This window comes from Dreissena polymorpha, chromosome 14, assembly GCF_020536995.1.
Source record: "Dreissena polymorpha isolate Duluth1 chromosome 14, UMN_Dpol_1.0, whole genome shotgun sequence".
NCBI classification, from domain to species: Eukaryota; Metazoa; Mollusca; class Bivalvia; order Myida; family Dreissenidae; genus Dreissena; species Dreissena polymorpha.
Window position 1 is genome coordinate 21926180 of NC_068368.1, and position 18876 is coordinate 21945055.

At 33.2% G+C, this 18876-nt stretch overlaps 1 protein-coding gene across 1 annotated transcript in view; it reads left to right on the forward strand.

Annotated features, from left to right (window-relative positions):
- The window catches only part of LOC127857221 (ATP-dependent helicase wrn-1-like), a 21475-nt gene extending 18048 nt beyond the window's left edge, over positions 1-3427 (forward strand). Inside the window, exons 6-7 of the mRNA XM_052393636.1 lie at positions 2194-2308; positions 3346-3427. Coding sequence (XP_052249596.1) covers positions 2194-2308; positions 3346-3427 — 197 coding nt within the window. The remainder of the gene's footprint in view (positions 1-2193; positions 2309-3345) is intronic.
- Positions 3428-18876: the final 15449 nt, after the last annotated feature.

Genomic DNA, 18876 nt, shown 5'->3' on the forward strand with positions numbered 1-18876 from the left:
TCCAAAATCGATGACGCCTGATGACGTCACGATGTAATGTGTTTGCACTTTGGGTGGTCGTTTTAGGCCACCGGAGCGAGGTTGGTCTTTACGCTTCCATTTGCTAATACCGTGTCCTTAGGCGACTTACAGTACATCTATGGACACCAAGTGATTGGCGACGTCATTTACGGGCATGCCAGCAACAAGCATTCCAAGCGCTTGTTAACGTCTTTCCAACGTCAGTCTGGAACACGTCCCATTTGGAATATCGATTTTTTATCCGGCTTTCTTTATGTCACTCCTCTACCAATCTACACATTCAAATCGTTTTTGTTTACAAAGCATAAATTGCTGTGCACTTGCACGACGTGGTTTTGTGTTTTTCCGCCCGTATGCTTTCAAGGAACAGTATTACACACGAAAACATATTGAACCTATTTAAGGATCAATACCCCAACGAAATGCAAAGATAAACAAAGCCCAAGGTCATTTGATGTTTATTATACCGTAACATTAACCATGTAGCTTAACTTTGTTCCGTCAGAATATATAGTTATTAATTAGAAAATTACAAAACTATTTCCTTAGCTGCAAAAAGCACTGTTGATTTCTTGACAACACATTCGGAACACCTTGGACGGGCGATTATAACGGGTCGCTTCCGATACAATGGAATAGATACATACATGAACTTTTATTGTTAGTTAGAATTTACTTTTGGGCACTGTCATTTAGACAGCCGAGTATCCTTCAGTATGCCCAATTCCAGCGTAAATTTGTGAAATTTTAGATTATTTGTATGTGGACCGTGGTGACGATCATGCCGATGTCTGTTTGCAATATTTTTTTTACCGACAAATGTGTTATTACAAAATAACACATCCAATATTGTCATTTTATATTGAAATCAATTTTTCGTGACAAAACATATGTCCATAAATGTTTTAAGTTTAATACAATTTCTAGAACATAGTCGTAAATCACAGAAGCATCATCAGGAAATTGATTCGTATAACACGTATAATATGAATGTTTAATTGAACGTTTATTCAAATCAAGCATCATGTAATGACTTAATTATTGGAAAACAAATCTTCATATTTCATAGATAAAAACAATAATGAACAGTTTAAGAGCGTCAGCTCAACATTAAAACGTATTATGGCGCAACGGTTGTTTATTTATGCCCGTTGCATAAGTCAAACAATTTGTAAACGGCACAGGGGTACACAAAAATCACATACGAGGTCTATCATCATTTTTTGTCAATCTTTTGACATCGTGAAGATATTAATTGTGCTTTTGGTGAAAGAAACAATCAAGATCACAACATCTATCTGATAGCAAACTCTTAAGGAAGAAATAAAATGGCCAAAACTAATATTTAACTATAGAAAAGGAAACTGAGACCAATTAGTATAATTCAAGACAACCGGATATTTTGTAGGTCAATTAACAACTGTGTTATAGAACTTGACGAACACATTTTTATCTCAGTAACACAAGGTGCGTCTTGTTATTTTGATGGATGTACACTTACTTATAGTGTAAAACCGCGTTAAATCGTAGACGACAATTTAATCATAATTGCATATGTTGATGAAAAACACATAACCATATGTACCAACAATAAGTTATACACGGGACTGAAATTGTACTGCTAAAAGACATTAAGGACTATCCCAGCACCAAAGATATTGCAATAAACGATACCTCACCATAATTGATTCACTACAAGACACCAATATTGATATGATCGGTGCATAGGCAAGCCGCTGGTATTGTAGTGCTGCATTTGGAACAAATGAATTATGCCAATGAGGATCAGCACTTAATAGAGGATTATACATCAACATAATCATCTGCATCTAATTGATATTTAATATACTCTTCAGGATTAAGAATGTACCTACTTGTAAGCGTTTCCAAACTATGTACGTGAATTTGTTAATATTTGTGCAGTGATACTACCAAGCACTTAGTCTTTCTGTAGACACATTGCCTTTTAGGTTTAATAATATTTGGTGACATGCATGGCATTAAGTGAAATGGTTACTCCTAACTTATAAACATACGTGTTTTAACAGCTATTAATCACTTACACATCTGATATTAATACGATTTTTGTATGAAATAATCGTGTAATTAAGTTCCATACCAAGAAGCATACATATATGCCAAACCGCTGTTTAATGCATTGGCAAAATCCAGCAACTGTGAAGCCGACCAAGGCACATGAAACACATGGTGTCCAGGCACGGAAGAAGCTTCGGCATCTGGAAGGTTCCAAGCAAAACATAGCGGACACCGGTCCATGCTCGCAACGGTAGTTTAAGGCTTTAGCTTGTGAAATCTTTATAGACTGTTTAAACACTCGTGAATATACAAAACGTTTGATATTAAGCGCTGGTTCTTATTTATTGCACACATGATTTAAAAACACCATACACATGCATTGCAGTGTCTATTTTAAGGAAACGGTGTAAGAAATCTAGACTTTCATCACATGCACAATTATGTCCCTCAATAGCGTGTACATGATATGGATCGTAAATGATTATTTAAATTAATTATAATTTATCTGAACTTCGCCATTCTCAAACTACACTAACTAGATCATTGCAATAACTTACGAAACCGGTTTACTATCAGCATTTTGTCATTTGTAGTGAAATACCAAATGACATAAAACGTATTCAATTACACGATATGTAGTTAATAATCGCTTTCATTGATTAGATTAAACGTGCAAAATTGCCTCTATTCCATTACACTATGGTTTATTAGTTTCGATCACAGAATACCGTTTTGAACGTTACAACGTTTCCGAATTTATTACGTTCTATGAAACGAGAGATTTAATATGATACATGAACATGATTCTTGTTGTATAACTTTATGTTTGCTTAGTCTTCTTTATAGTTAGGGCCTCGTTCTGGAGAAATGTCGCCAGCGTAATAGTTTCGTACAGACTACACTTGCGATTTTTTCACAATTTTGTCATAAATGATACGTTTTCTGTTCAATACGCTATTATGACAATTTCTTTTAGTTATAACCGTTCATCTTAATTTTACCTGTTTCTTAAGACGTTTTACCTTCCATTGCAGGTGTCCCTTTTAGTGCAAATTGGGCTCCAGTCCCTGTGATGACTGAACATCCATAGCGATGTCGTTTCAGGTACCTGTCAACAGTAGCGATGATGCCACGGAGGGAGCTCGGTTCAAAATCTGTGTCATTTGACTTTGTAATGGACAACAGGAAAGTGGCCAAATACTCATCAAGTAGAGTTGGTTCTATGTGGTGGATTTCTTTTTGTTTCAGCTTTTGACATGAGACACCTTTTAAATTTGTTTATGTCAGACAAGATCTTCGCTACAGTCTTTTTATTCTCATGTTGGACATTGACGATGAAATCACCGACATAAGTGAGGATAACATCTAAGAACTCTTTATTGTAAGGCATTTCCGGAATATGATTTACACTTGGGGGAATGACATTGCTACTGGATGGTGCATCAGAACCAAAGTTAGTACTGGGGCTGGTTTCATTCTCAGTTGTCAATTCAATCTCATGTGTAAATATATTAAATTGATCAAATCCATATTGTTTCTGGAACTGGCTTAGTGTTAATCCGATTGTTTCATCTGCTTGTTGCTCATTTTCATCATATAATTCATCCCAAATGAATGTGTAATTGGCTTTGTTAAATTCATCAGACATTTTGAGGTGTTACAATTTCACAGACGATTGTTTTATACGGTCAAAGGGGAGCAACTCGAACTGACTAATTTACCTAATACTAGAGGTTTAATGATAATAGATGGCAACAAATACGTTTTTTTTTACTACTTTAATTTGTTTTAAAGTCATTAAAATTGACAAACATTTAAAATGTATGTATTATTGATGCACTTGGTATATACAGGTAACACCTACGTGGGAAAAAAGTAGTCCCGAGTAGTAGCAGTTGATGACGTCATTTCGTGCCGTTGATTATAGCAGAAATTTAATCAACCGAATTCGCTGTAAAAGTGGGATAAAACCCGGTTAGACTTGACACAGTTTAAATTTATTTTTGCCCCACACAAAGTATGGGTTTGTGGCTCAATAATTGCATTTGTCCGTCCGTCTGCACGTATGTAAGTACTTTCATACGTAAGTTCGTCAGAAATTATGTGTGTACGAAACTCCCCTTAAAAAGCTGTGTGGATTTCGTTGAAACCTTAATTACTGAATTATCTACATGTGCAGGTGAATGTGAAGGGAGAAATGTTGGCTTCAATCAGTTTTGACAGAATTATGGTCGTTCGTCTTTTTTGTTTTGTCAAGTATAGAATATAATCACGGTTTCCGCAGGCTTGTGTACTCAACTTCTCTTTTAAAATTTGATGATTTCGCTTTAAAAAAACTGTCAAACCTAAACGATCTTAAGTTTTAGATTATCGTTAAGAAAAGAGTTTTGGCTGCTACCAATTTTGGGGGACTATTTTGGCCCCTTTGTCGATAGTTTTCCAATATTAGTACTCACTAAATATACATAGCTTTATGCTGTCATTTTGTATCACTAGCCTTTAAACGAGAAATAAACAATTGACTACTTTTATGTATTCAACGGTTTAAGGAGCGGTAAATCCTACTTATCTTTTATCAATGTGTTGTGACCTAAGAGGAGAACTGTTTCTGAGATGATTTATCTATTCATTATTTGCGAAATTTTCCACACCACGACGTTTAATACCTAAACATGATGACCGCAAATATTCGTTTAAAAGTCTCGTTGGCAATACATTTTATTGCGAATACAAGATCACTACAAGATCACTACAAGATCACTACAAGACCACTACAAGATCACTACAAGATCAATACAAGATAAATACAAAATCAATAAATGATCAATACAAGATCAAAACAAGATCAATATATGATCAATACAAGATCAAAACAAGATCACTACAAAATCACTACAAGATCAGAACAATACCAATACAATACCAATACAAGATCAATACAAGATCAATAAAAGATCAATACAATATCTAAACAAGATCAATACATGAGCAATACAAGATCACTACATGATCAATATATGATCAATACAAGATCAAAACAAGGTCAATAAGAGATCAATACAAGATCAATAAAAGATCAATAGGTTATCACTATAAGATCAATACAAGCTAAATACATGATCACTACAAGATCAATACAAGATATGATCTATACAATACCAATACAAGATCAAAACAAGATCAATACATGATCAATACTAGATCAAAACAAGATCACTACAAAATCACTACAAGATCAGAACAATACCAATACAATACCAATACAAGATCAATACAAGATTAATAAAAGATCAATACAATATCAAAACAAGATCAATACATGAGCAATACAAGATCAATACAATATCAATACACGATCAATACATGATCAATACAAGATCAATACAAGATCAATTAAAGATCAATACAATATCAAAACAAGATCAATACATGAGCAATACAAGATCACTACAATATCAATACACGATCAATACAAGATCAATACATGATCAATACATGATTAATACAAGATCAGCTGTTTTTAATTTCAATTTATATGCAGCGACGCGTAATAGCTCACATCACGGTGTTATTGGCAATTAAACCAATAGTGAATTATTAATGTGTTGAAACTCATTTTGACATTAAGCCGAATCCAATGATTGCGAGAGAATTCGCTGACATGCCAAATGTTTTATTCATAGACAGAAGCAAGCAATAGTTACACGATTACTTATTGCCAACCGATAACAATAACATCAGTACCAATAAACGATGTAGTTTAAAATTACATAAGTTGCAAGAAGTTATCAAACTTATTAAGGTAACTGATTTTTCAACAAGATAATTTCTCATTTTTCGATGTACTAAAAACAACAATAACAGAATCATCCAGGATTGTTACAGGGCCCAATAAACAGCGTCTAAAAAAGAAGTCAGTTGAGATGATTGCATTAATTTTAGCCAAAATAATTCATTAAATTAATTAAAGTTGGCAAGTATAAAATGGGTACGTTCATCGGCATACTCATGAAATGGACATTTAATATTATTCCCCTTATCACAGTTTGTTTGCGGTACAAAATGATTCTTGATATAAATTGCCCATAAAGCGCAAATCGAAAGTGTGCTGTCGGTAAAATTGATTGAATTTTTAATAATTTAATAATTTAGATGATGTCTAACAACTATGTTTTATTACACTGCTCAAATATTACCCAGATCAGATATATGACCATTCAGGGTTGGTAACTACATTAGTTATTGCCTTTTGGCATTGATTGATGAATAATTATTTTATTAAACGCTCTCTAGACCCGTCTCTGAACACCGACACGGTCGCAACATATTATTAAGGTGGTTCCCATTAATATTAGCATGCGTGCAAAATAAAAATGTTTAATTCTTCGATATTATGAAAGGCGAGCGAAAAGCGCAGAATAAAAAAAGAAAATGCTGTCCATATAAATTAAAAATTTCTGCCAAGCATATTCTGTGGAATATATTCAGTGTATTCATTGCATTTCTGCAAAAGGGATAAATGTAACAAGAAATAGGGTTATGTTAACGGCATCCACGCTGAATTGGACAAAGCAGCCAGTTAGCCACATTTAAGTATAGCTACTTTTGCACAAACATGTCAAACGCATGTTTTGATTTAGGTGTAAAGTTAATTCATATAAGTATTTTATACACAAACGACCAAGAACACGAATCAAATGCTTTTGCAACGTTAATTAGAAGTTGCAGACCAGAAATATTACGTTATTATGTGATGGCAATGTGCGTGATAAATAAGCTAGTCGATAAGTATCTCCAATGCAACATCCTTTGATGAAACTCTTATTACCATTACGTATAAGTTTATTCCTACAAAAATTCATAATGTTTTCAACAACGCCCGAACCTTTATAAACGGTGTTAATAGTAGGATTGGTCCCCAGTTTATTGGGGTGTAAAGTCATGATTTATCGCGCTTTGTGATACATGGTTTCGAGTTATAGTTAAATTCCCAAGGAAGATTCATTAAGAGATCGAAGAACACAAGTCCCCATTCTATTCCAGAAAATAAAAAACAAACGGCAGTCAAACAAGGGTTTTTACTGTTTGTCATACTCCATCTGACCCAACGCAGACCACAAACTCTCATTCAGGGTCCGGTTGATAAATAATTTAATTGACCTGACAACTGTTACGTACAGGTTGGGACATAGATATAAAGGCAAATAATTAACGCAACTTGTTTTTTAAAACTTCAATTAATATCCTAACAAAATGTGAATTTATTTGTCAAGCTAATTCCCCATATGTTGCATAAATGCCGCGGAACTGGTTGTTTTGAATATTAAATGTGTCATACAACCCGACCATTGATTGTTAGCGAACATTTTGAGTTGGAATCGATACAGTTTGTTTGTGGAAACCATTGTTTGCTTATGTCATCAATAATCTATTTTTGATTAAATAATAAGCACATATTTCAATCTGATGCGGAGGACACTATGAGGCAATCGTTGTGAAATATTTCAAGGGAACGCTTATTGTAGCCTTGCGGGATTGATGAACAGGACTGACTGACGGTAAATGTTAAACTTTTAATATGATTAAAATATATTATTTTTATATAAATGTTCCGGCTGTCTTAAATAATAACATTTTAATTTTATTGTTTTGGTTGACCAGTTTATGTTTAGTATGCATAACAGTTGATAAAGTTCGTGTTATTTCATTATATTTATTCCAATCGGCAATATGTATTTAATTCCACTTGCTATGAAAGTAGCCATACACGCACCGCTTATTTCAAAATCATTGTTGCTTAAGCCGCACGATATAGTCTATTTGCAACAGTTTACTTTCCCCATTTGCTAATAATTAATGTAATATTTCTGACGGGTTTCGCAAAACTTTGAAATAATAAACATAGGAATTAGTGTAAATGAATTGCAGTATATTGTACACTGAATTATATATACAACACGCTAATGTTAATTTGTTAAGCAAAATGTTTCATGTTTGTTTACCGTTTAACGTCAACTTTATTGGTAAATTATCCTGTTACAATCGAATGTTTTAGAACGGGACCATGTCTTCTGATCTAACAATACCATTCATTCAAAGGTGTCATTACCACATTCGATTTATGTAGTTTCATTCTTTATTCTCATTTATACATACATTACATATTTATAACAGTGACACATATTCACATTAAAACATTATGTATATAACCGCTCATGATGTTGAGCTATAAGAGATATTGCACATGTTTGCATAGCGTTATATAAAATATCATTCTATTATCACTATTCACAATACTAAGAGATAGAAAGTAAGTGCTACTCTTTCTTTAAAAATAAAATAATCAAAGTTAAGACAATGATTGCTGTAAATCGGAGCACTAGCGCGCTAGTAAAATACATTTTCGAGAATCGGATATCATTCCTGTTCAGATCAGGAATACACTAGTTAGCACTGACTTTCTACATTTAGATAAAATTAAATTTTAGATTACACTAAAACATATATGACACTATTTACAAAGTAAAAATTGTCGTCTTTTTAAACTTGCATGACAGGTTTTGGCATATGTATATTAATCATTTCTTACCATTATTATTGTGAAACCATTTCTAATATTACCACAATTAAATAATGTACATTTCAGATGAGGTATAAACAACTTCTAAGTATGTCGGTGCTTCTTTGCTCTTGTGTCGGTAAGTAACAAAATAAGTTTATACCATAATATCTGTTTCAATATTAACTATGAACCGTTTGCTCTTGTTAAAAAAATGCCTTGACACAGTTACTGTCCAGTATATACACAATTGACACCGCTTCTACAATTATTTGGTTAGAGTTTATAATTACCTATTTTTGTGTGCATTCGTACAAAGTGTTGTATGAAATATGTGGATATATGGTATCCTTTATATAATAATAGTTTAGTTTAATCAAACACTTTGCATTGTTTTGATGAAGAGAGACAAGTGCTTTTTGTTTTCAAATTTTCATACAATTATATGCAAAACATGCTGGGAATCAAACCCCGAATTTTGTCGTTCTTAAGACGACAGCCATCTTCTTGCCTACGGCAATCCATGGACATTCAATCACGGCTATGAATCACAAGCATTAGATGACCTTAGGTGTTTGCAGATGGTCCCGATTAGATCCATATCATGACACCGTTTTCGTATACGTGGCTTGCCTTATATCTCCATTGTTCATATGTTTCGCTTCGTGTATGTGCTACTAAAGTATTTCGAAGAATTTATGTACATTTACCCCGCACCCCGACCCCTATTAGTTTGTAAAATTTAGTTTGTACAATTTATTTTAATTTGGTAATAATAATGATATTCTAGAATCGTGTCCGAATGAGCCCGATGCCCCCACGTTCGGCCTTTGTTTGAAAATGCCACTTTAATTGTTGATTATAAAATATTTATTTACATATTCTAAGGGTATTTCCCCCTCAATTTTTAAGAAATCACCTCACTGAAAATATTGGAATTTTGAGGACAAACACAACTGCATGCGTTCATTTATATTGACCATTTAATGACGCTTTCAATTGGTTATATATTAACAGTTGACTTTAAACACACACCAGTCAATTCAGAAGTTATACTATAATGAATATAAGAACACGATATTATTTTCATGTAATCATGTATTTTTTTTATTCAATATAAAACATACATTGTATACATGTATATGATCATAAAACAAAGTGTGGCAGCAATAATGTTCCAACATGTTATACACGATATGCTAATAGACACTTTTTTGATCTTGTGGTTTCCTTTTGTTTAAAAAAGGTTAATATGTATGGTTGTTTGTGATAGGTGATTTTTTTTTAAAGAAAGAAAAACAACATAATAATAATGAATAAGGATCAGTTGTATAAAGTGGGTAGAAAGCATACTAGACTTGTTACGAAAGTTTAATGTGTTTCCATTTTGTTCAAACATGTGAAGTGTATCATTGTTTAGGGCTATTTCTTTTTCAATTTGAATTTTCAGTTTTTAATAATTGATAAAACATTTCTTTGTTGATATTTGTTTTCTGTATTTCATACTGAATATAAAACATTTCATTTATATAATTATGAAATTCACAGCGTTATTAACATCTTGTTTTTGTAGGTATTTACACCTTAACTGATGTCATAGAGAGATAGTTTAACTTTTAATTGTTGTTTCTCTAGAAAGGTTGTCAATTGATTCCATAGAGATTGAATATGTTTACACTCCCAGAAAAGGTGTTCTATTGTTTCAATACGATCACTACACATATCACATAGATTTGTGTTGGATAGGTTGCGCTTGAAAAGATATTTATTTGTAGCTATGATTCTCTGGATGTATTTATATTGAACATTTCTCAGTGTTCTATCAGTAGTTGATTTATATGGCATGACAAATATTTGTTTCCAATTAAATTCTTTTTCTCCGAGAAGGTTTTGCCATTTAGTTTGAGCTTTCGAGATTTCAGTAGGGTTTTTAATTTGAAGTGTGTAAAATATTTTGTTCGTTTTGTTTTGTTTTGCAATTATATTTTCTACAAATGTTTTTTGAGTACATGGTGTGTACTAAAGATAATACAAAGATTATACACCTCACTCCAGCGGCTAGTATTATATGCAGATATGGACACTCTCGAGTCCGTTACCTGGTAAGAACCAGTACTTGGTGTCTATGGAGGAGATAATGAGAACGCTCCCCGAGTATGAATCGAACCCACGAAATCCCGATCGCTAGGCGGAAACCTCATCGACTACACCACCGCGACATCTTAATGAGTCTTTACTGTCGCGGCGTGTTATTGTGTTAGAATATCACAGAGTGCATTCATTATGGTTTTAAGTTAATACTGGCTACTTCTCCGCTTTACTTTGCTGCTTTTATCGTCCCACCAACTCAAATGTATCGTTTTGGAATGACCTCGAAACTAATATTGACAAAGACTTGGATATGAACCAAAATGTTATAATGCTTGGTGATATAAACGAAGACCAGCTTAAAAACTATACCCGTCTTAAATGGTCATTTGCAATATTTAATTTAAGAAACGTTATAACTGAAGCAACTAGAGTCAATGCAAATACTCCTACATTAATTGACCCCATACTTGTCTCCGATAATTCAATTGTAATGAACAGTGAGGTTATACCAATTGAAAACTCTGTTAGTGATCACCATGCCACGGCTGCGCACATTTAAGTCCCAACAGTCATAGGTAAACCGATGCAGAGACGTGTTTGGTTGTACAAACGAGATGATTGTCAACGTCTCAACAATTTCATTAACATCGACAATTGGAATTGTATAAAAACCATGCTACCACTTGATTCATGGTCATAATTTTAGAACTAATGAAATTATGTATTCCATTCCAGGCCGTCCTAATGATAAACCTTGGTACGACTCTATGATACGTACATTAGCCCGTAAACGCGACCGACTTAAAGCGACAGCTATAAAACAACCTTCTGAAAACAACTGAGCAAAATTCAAACACGCTCGTAACAGAGTCAACAATATGATTACACATGCAAAGGTACAATTTTACTCCAATATTGAAACTACATTAACCGATTTAAAATAAAGCAATTCCAGGTAATATTGGAAGATGTTTAAACATCTAATACACTCGCATTTACACTTTAATGTGATACCACCCATAAAATCGGTCGACATACATGGAAACGTGACTATATATACTTCTGAAGAAAAAAGCAACGTGCTTAAACAATTATATTGTTTCCATTTCAACTTTAGATTCATCTTCGGGAGTTCTTCCCGTCCCTACTCAGTTTTCATTTGTCTGTTTGAAAAATGTGTCTATTACTAAAACTGAAATAATCTATTTTATTAAAATGTTAATAACTAACAAATCTGTTGGTGAAGATTTAATCAGTCATCTTGTTCTTAAGCGTACTAGCGGGTCTATTTCAAAACCGTTATGGCTTTTGTTTAATAACTCATTACAAGAATGCACATTTCCTTCATTATGGAAAAACTCAATCGTGATGCCCTTGTTCAAAAAGGGTGACTTGAAGATACCTTTTAAGTATCGCGCAATCTCTCTTTTAAGCTGCATAGGAAAACTTATGGAGCATGCTGTATATACTCACTTGTATAACCATTTTATTACACACAATTTAATTTATTGCAAACAACTGGATTTCTTAAATTATCGCAAAGGAAAGACCCCCGATAATGTTGAGGAAGTTCAGGTCTAACCCTTGTTCAATTATGCTTGTATGGACCAATGTATATATTTGTACAATCTCATTATTTAGAAATAAAATATGTTTAAAGTAAGTATTCGAAGTAGAAAATGCCCGTTCAGTTTAAACAAGAAATCCTATTCAAGCGCAAAAAACAAACATGGACATGTATAGTTATACATAAAGTTAATGCATTCTACTTATTTCGCTTGGATCTACTTAAGAATTGTATGTAGTATATTTCTTAAAAGCGTAAGTCAAATATGCTAGGCTTGAATAATGCATTGTTCCTTATTCGAATAAGGAATAAGGAACTTGGAAAAAGGAACAAACATACTCTCCATAAGTTTCTGTAATGCTTCACATTGAAGCTGCCAATATCCGACGATCACGCGACTAACGACATCCCCTCTAATACCACGTAGTCGAATTCAAAATAGTAAATACATATTCTTTATGGAATTAATAACACGGCATTTGTTTAACTCGCGATTTCGATAACTTACGGAGAGCAGGTACCTAAATAAACGTATAAACGAGATACATTTCATATTTAACTTAACTTATATGACGTTTATCAATCTTTATTATGGAAAGTGGTACCCTTAAACCATTAACGTTTTTGTTTCGACGAAATTCGTTGAATCTCGATATTAAGTTTGTCGAGAAAAAATGCGAACAAACCGTTAGAAACCTTCCCACAGATGTATCGCTCACTGATTGGTCGATCGATATTTAGAATAAGAGTTTGACGTGTAGCGAGATTTTAATGTAGTACGGTATTGCACTAATTAAGGTTTACATTCATGCGTTTACCGCAAAATATCTTAAACCTTGTGGACATAAAATGTATTGAGTGACAAATGATAAACATGTAATATCTTATCGTTTAAAAATGATTCATAGTTGTATTTGTGGCAATCAGAAACAGTAATACGTTCTAACATTTGAATCTAAGGTTAAAAACAGAATATTCGAATATTAGTGAATAATGAAAATCGAAAATTCAAATATGATTTACGCATTCGTTTCCATCCCTAATAAACACCGATCGTAACATTTATAATAGTGAACACCCATAGGGGATATCACATGTATTTTTTGCCGTGTATACCCTTTATTTATTTTGTTTGAATTTTAAATGACGCTCACTTTCCAGCCATATCAGAAAGTGATAAGCGTTTATTTCGTATTAAAATTCGCTTTGTATTACGACTTTACTCTGCTGCGAATTGTCTTAGTGGAGCTATAATTAGGTCTTCCCACTAAAAAATTTCGCTGCGAGTCAAGTCTAGATAAAGAGCGAATATTAATAAGAAATAAACACTAGCAACTTTTTGCTGAAAGTGAGCGGCATAACAAAAATTAATACAAGCAATAAAGAGTATAAAACGGCAAAAAATACCAGTCTCGGCATGGACGTCGCCATCTTGACTATCACGCGATTACCTCCTTCTGCCGTGAAACTCAGTTTTCATCATGTTTCTGTGAATTCATTACATTTTATAAAATTGATTAAAAATAATGGTTATGGCGAAAAAACTTGTATTTTTAACGGCCCTGTTTATACTGCACATAGAATATCCCATTAAATTGACGCGATACACTTGTTCATGTTCATAATAACGGAAATATGTGTCATACAACTTAAAATTAAAACCTAGTTGTGTAAAAACTGTGTCTGAATTCAGTGTTGGTAACATTTTGCAGCCGACTATAATGCCACACTGGGCAAGTCGTGTTCGAGCCAGTCCGACTGCACGGATCCGATGACCTTCTGCAAGACTTGGGAAAACTCTGCCACCTGTTCCCAAAGTATGGTATTTTGTATTCTTTGAAAACCGCCAACAGTGCATTGACACAATGTTTAAGTGAACGTTAAAAAGTTCGGGGGCTTAGAACAAAAATCACTTCTCTCAAACAGAATTTGAAAGAAGAATGTGTACACTCTTTGGGAAGTCCTGGTTTGTTGAAATTCTGTTTCTTCGTGTACAAAATAACCAGTGTATGTCTATCCGGTAGCTGTAATTTATAGATTTTGTTGGCTCAATATGTGTTAAGTCGGCACCTGTATGCCCGACATTTTCTGTCGGACCCACTGAGTGTCGCTATGACAGGCTTCTATGTATATCTTATAAAATAATTAAATAGAGCATTATACGTTTGGTGTAGAAGTAACAGATATGTCATATTAAAAATGTCACACGTAATGCCCGCTTGGTGTTATATTAGATACTAGTATGTTGTAACTATAGACTGAATGCTTGAAATAGTTTTTTTTAAATTGCGCGGGACACACACTTTGTTTGATGTAGGTTTTAAATACTTGTTCACATTCTTGCAAGTTATGTTTTTAATCAAGATTTATACGGACTAAATCACATATTTTGATGTGATTAAATATGTTTACTGTCAAATGTATTATGTTTTAAATGGTATTATCTTATTATGAAAAATTTGGAAAAAATGCAGACAAATTTTGCTGTCCCCGGGATTCGAGCATGGACCTCTGAAGCAAAAAATAATGCTCTATTACTAAGAAACACATACTTTCATATTTAGTATTCAACTTATTTTGACTATTGTCCAAATTACCGAGCTTTACAAACGCTTATTTATGTAACACGATTATCCTTTAATGGAATGATATTTTTAACATGGTTCTTAGTTAGGAGTGTTTTAAAAATCGCAATTTCACCAAACTGTAAACAAGTCATTTCAAATAACTTTTACTATATTAGAAGTCATTAAGGCATCATAATACAAACAAAGAAACTGCAACAAAATGAAACATATTGTTGAATTACAACATGAATGTGTTTTGCGATTTTAATGTCTATGTGACCCATTACATTTTGATTGTATATTGCATTGTAACCGTTGCCGGAGTGACATTACCGGTTAAATACAAATGGCGGTCGCTCTTGCTTACCATCAAATCAATTTCTAAATCTGCCATTTAACAGTCAATAGAACACGAACAAGGAAAATATTATCCTTATGAGATTACTTTCGTTTTTGTCTCCAATTCGCTTGTTTAACGTTCAGTTGCATGTTCAATCGATGCTTATTCTCAATTCTATACAATTATAATGCACGACCTTAATGCACTCAATGAAGATTCTTGTCTGCCTGCGTTTGTTTGTAAAGTTGTTGAAAACGTCAGAAAATATTTTCATGCGTTTTTACTTGTTAGAGAAAATGTAAAATGCAAAGAAATGTAAAAAAAAACACAATAAGCAAACTCAATATATTTAATGCAAACACCTACATCATAAGGTGTATGGGTTTCAATATGCTTAATTCTGACAAATTTGCGTACATAATGTATTTGAGTACACTATGATACATAAGTTTACCAGCATTTGCAGTACATAGTATGCTAACACTTGGATAATTTTATACCGCAACACTTTTCAAACTTATATATCTCACTCATGCGTATAGATTTTGGTGGCAATTCATACTGTGAACATTTGGCTCTCCGTTTGTCGGTTCAATAATAGCTGGTGGCATTTACCATAAAAATTGTGCTGATCATTTTACTACATTCTGTGCAAGCTTACGATGAAATCATTCTTCCATGACGATCGGACGCTTTAGCATGTTTGGCCTGTATGGTTTCATCTTTTTGACTGTGGAATTGGTTTAACACCATAACAACACAATATTATTGTAATTTTATTTCAATTGCATCATTTGAGTTCGGTTTTTACAAAAGGAAAACATACAAATCAATTAAAAAACAACATGACTGGTATGTATATTCAGGAGCGCAGACGCGCAATTGATATGTTGCATGCTTCCTACTCAACGTGCTTAAGCATCTAATCGTCAAGGATAAATTATTTTATCGTGAGCTTGGACTCGATTGGTGTTGAACGGATAGCTATGAAGTTTGTGTCTCATGTAAACGTATCCAACATGCTTTCAGTAGTTCCAATATACACCTCGAAAAACAAACGATTTTACATTTCCACCAAATATTGTTTGTTAACAGTGCAAGTTTACTGGTTCACTGATTCAGCCATTACCCCATCCAATTGGTCTTTTACAGATTTATGCTAAAATAACTAAAATGTACCAACAAAATCAAATAATAAATACATTTGATAACACGCAAAGGTTCAATAAAAAACAGTATTTACATAACAACTACTGTTATCATAAACAATCTTTGACTTAGATCAGATATAAAGATTACATATAAAAGACAATCATAGTAACTGCATTAAACAGCAATTTTAAGATTTTATTTAGGTTTAATTGAGACGAATGATTGGAACAACACATACTATAAATCACAGATAATCTTTGACTAGAATCACTGATTCAGATTACAGAACAAAACTTAACATTATAACTGCATAATACGTAAATTTTGAGATTCACAAAGACAAAGGGGCATCAAACAATAAAGTGAAATGTTAGTTTTATTTTCTTTACCAAATATTCCATGTGAGTTTTCACTAATTAATGTTTATTGCCTGTTGCAATATGCTAAGCATGTTTCATTTGAGTTGTTGTTTTTTTTTCAATTATTTTATCAGACACAGTTATTTTAAAAGTATTTTGTTGCTTTATGTCCAATTTCCAGAACAGAAAGAAAATTGTAAATAGATTCAAGTTTAGTAATCATCAAAAATAATTTAATGATATACAATTCTTTTGTATTTCGTCCTTTTTAGCGTCAAAAACCTTAGTTTTATAATTAGGTTCTGTGACTGGAGGCTTTATCTTAAAGGCATGATATCCCTTAACCACTGAATGTTCAAGATCTTTTGTAGTTCTTCCTTAAGAGACGCTGTCTGTTTCCATGAATGGAATTTGCTAATTTGGCTTGACTTGACATTGAAAAAAATGTGAATTTAAATTTTGCATATAGCTTTGTATTACAATTTATAACTGGTCTCCCATGTCACCCAAGAAGACTTGTTTGGTTGGTTATGGGGGATAGTGCGACAAACAGTAGACGCCTTATTCCATTTCATTGGAATGTGTTTGTGCCTGATGTAATGTAACTGTTAAACTGTACCTCGATTTGACATTAAATACATTTCTCATGCAAAATATGAGTTAGTGAGTTCTAATTGCGCTGGGGATCAATCCTGCGTCCCCAGAGTTCTGGCAACAGTATTTTACCCCTAGACCACGGATCTGCTCATGACTTAATATATTTATAGAGTTCACCGACACTTATCCATTCTTTATAATTAGCGATGAGAATTTCAATCACCTATTGTTCTGGGTTGAAAACGCATTTTTTCCAGACAAAAGATATTTGCGTCTTATACTCCAATGCGCTTTATATATGAAAAAGTCAGTATTTCAAACTTCTAAAAGTCAGAATTTCATAATTGCCTGAGTTGTAAGCATTACTGGTAATTTGTTCAGCTGTTTTGATTAAAGATATGAGATTTTCTTTGATTCAAGCCTTTTTCAACAATGTTATTATTGCCTTATCTAGTTCAGTATGCTGAGCACTCCGAAGCCGTTTGCATTTCTTGCCTAAGATATCATTTCAGACAAAGCTGACTTTAAGTTGTTTCTTCATCTTTATGTTATCTGCTAAGGGTACCTTCCAGGACCGCAAATTTGTTCGTTATTGATGTACGGGACTTACCAGCTTTTATCTTATCTTCTCAATAATTGAGAATTGTTTTCGTTTACGTGAGACAGTACTGCTCGTAGCCATATTGTTTGGACCCCACATGTTAACCATTTTTTGTTGCTAGTCCAGACTGCTTAAGATGGTAGAGCACTGGAATCTTAATCTGTGGAGTTGGAAAATAAGTTAAGCCACAAACCTTTGTATGTTTTGGTGGTGAAATGAATTGTACAGTCATATTCATCCTTCCTCCGAAAGAATGTGTACTGGTAAATCGTTTAATTAATTACATGTCAGCATGTTTAGTTAAAATTAGTGTTTCATGAGTCTCATACACGAAATAAATTGATATTTTACAATGAAACAACAAATAAACATGATATATAATTATAACGTACCTAAACTGTTTATCATTAATTTAATAAGATAAACAAGTTTAATATGAATTCAATGGTATCAACCCATATCTATATAAACTATAAGTAAATAATGATATAGACGTTATATTCAATGTATTATATACACATTATAGAAATATGAATTACATTTAGTACTGTTATTTTTATATTCATTTATGTTGATGAATTGCATGTAATAAATGGCTAAGCATACACATGTAACCATTTAATTTCAGAGACGGCACTCAACAGTACTTGTACCACTGATGAAGAGTGCAAGACGACCGGTGCAAAGTGCCTCAACCAGCATTGTACATGTGAGGCTACCAGTTTCCATGACTTCCAGACAGACACTTGTGTGCAAAGTAAGAGGTTACGTTCTCTTGTGTAGTTAACTTTTTTTGATTTTCAGAAATTTCAGTTGAAAATTTAAAATATAAGAAGTCAATGATTATTTTTTACCATAGCCACTTTTTTATTGTGTCCATTTTAGGGATGGGATGTGGCGCTATATTATAGGCCCGGAAAACATTCAGACTGATTCAGAGGGTTAAATAAGGCGGTCGAGTTTTTAAAAAGACCCCCCCCACCCC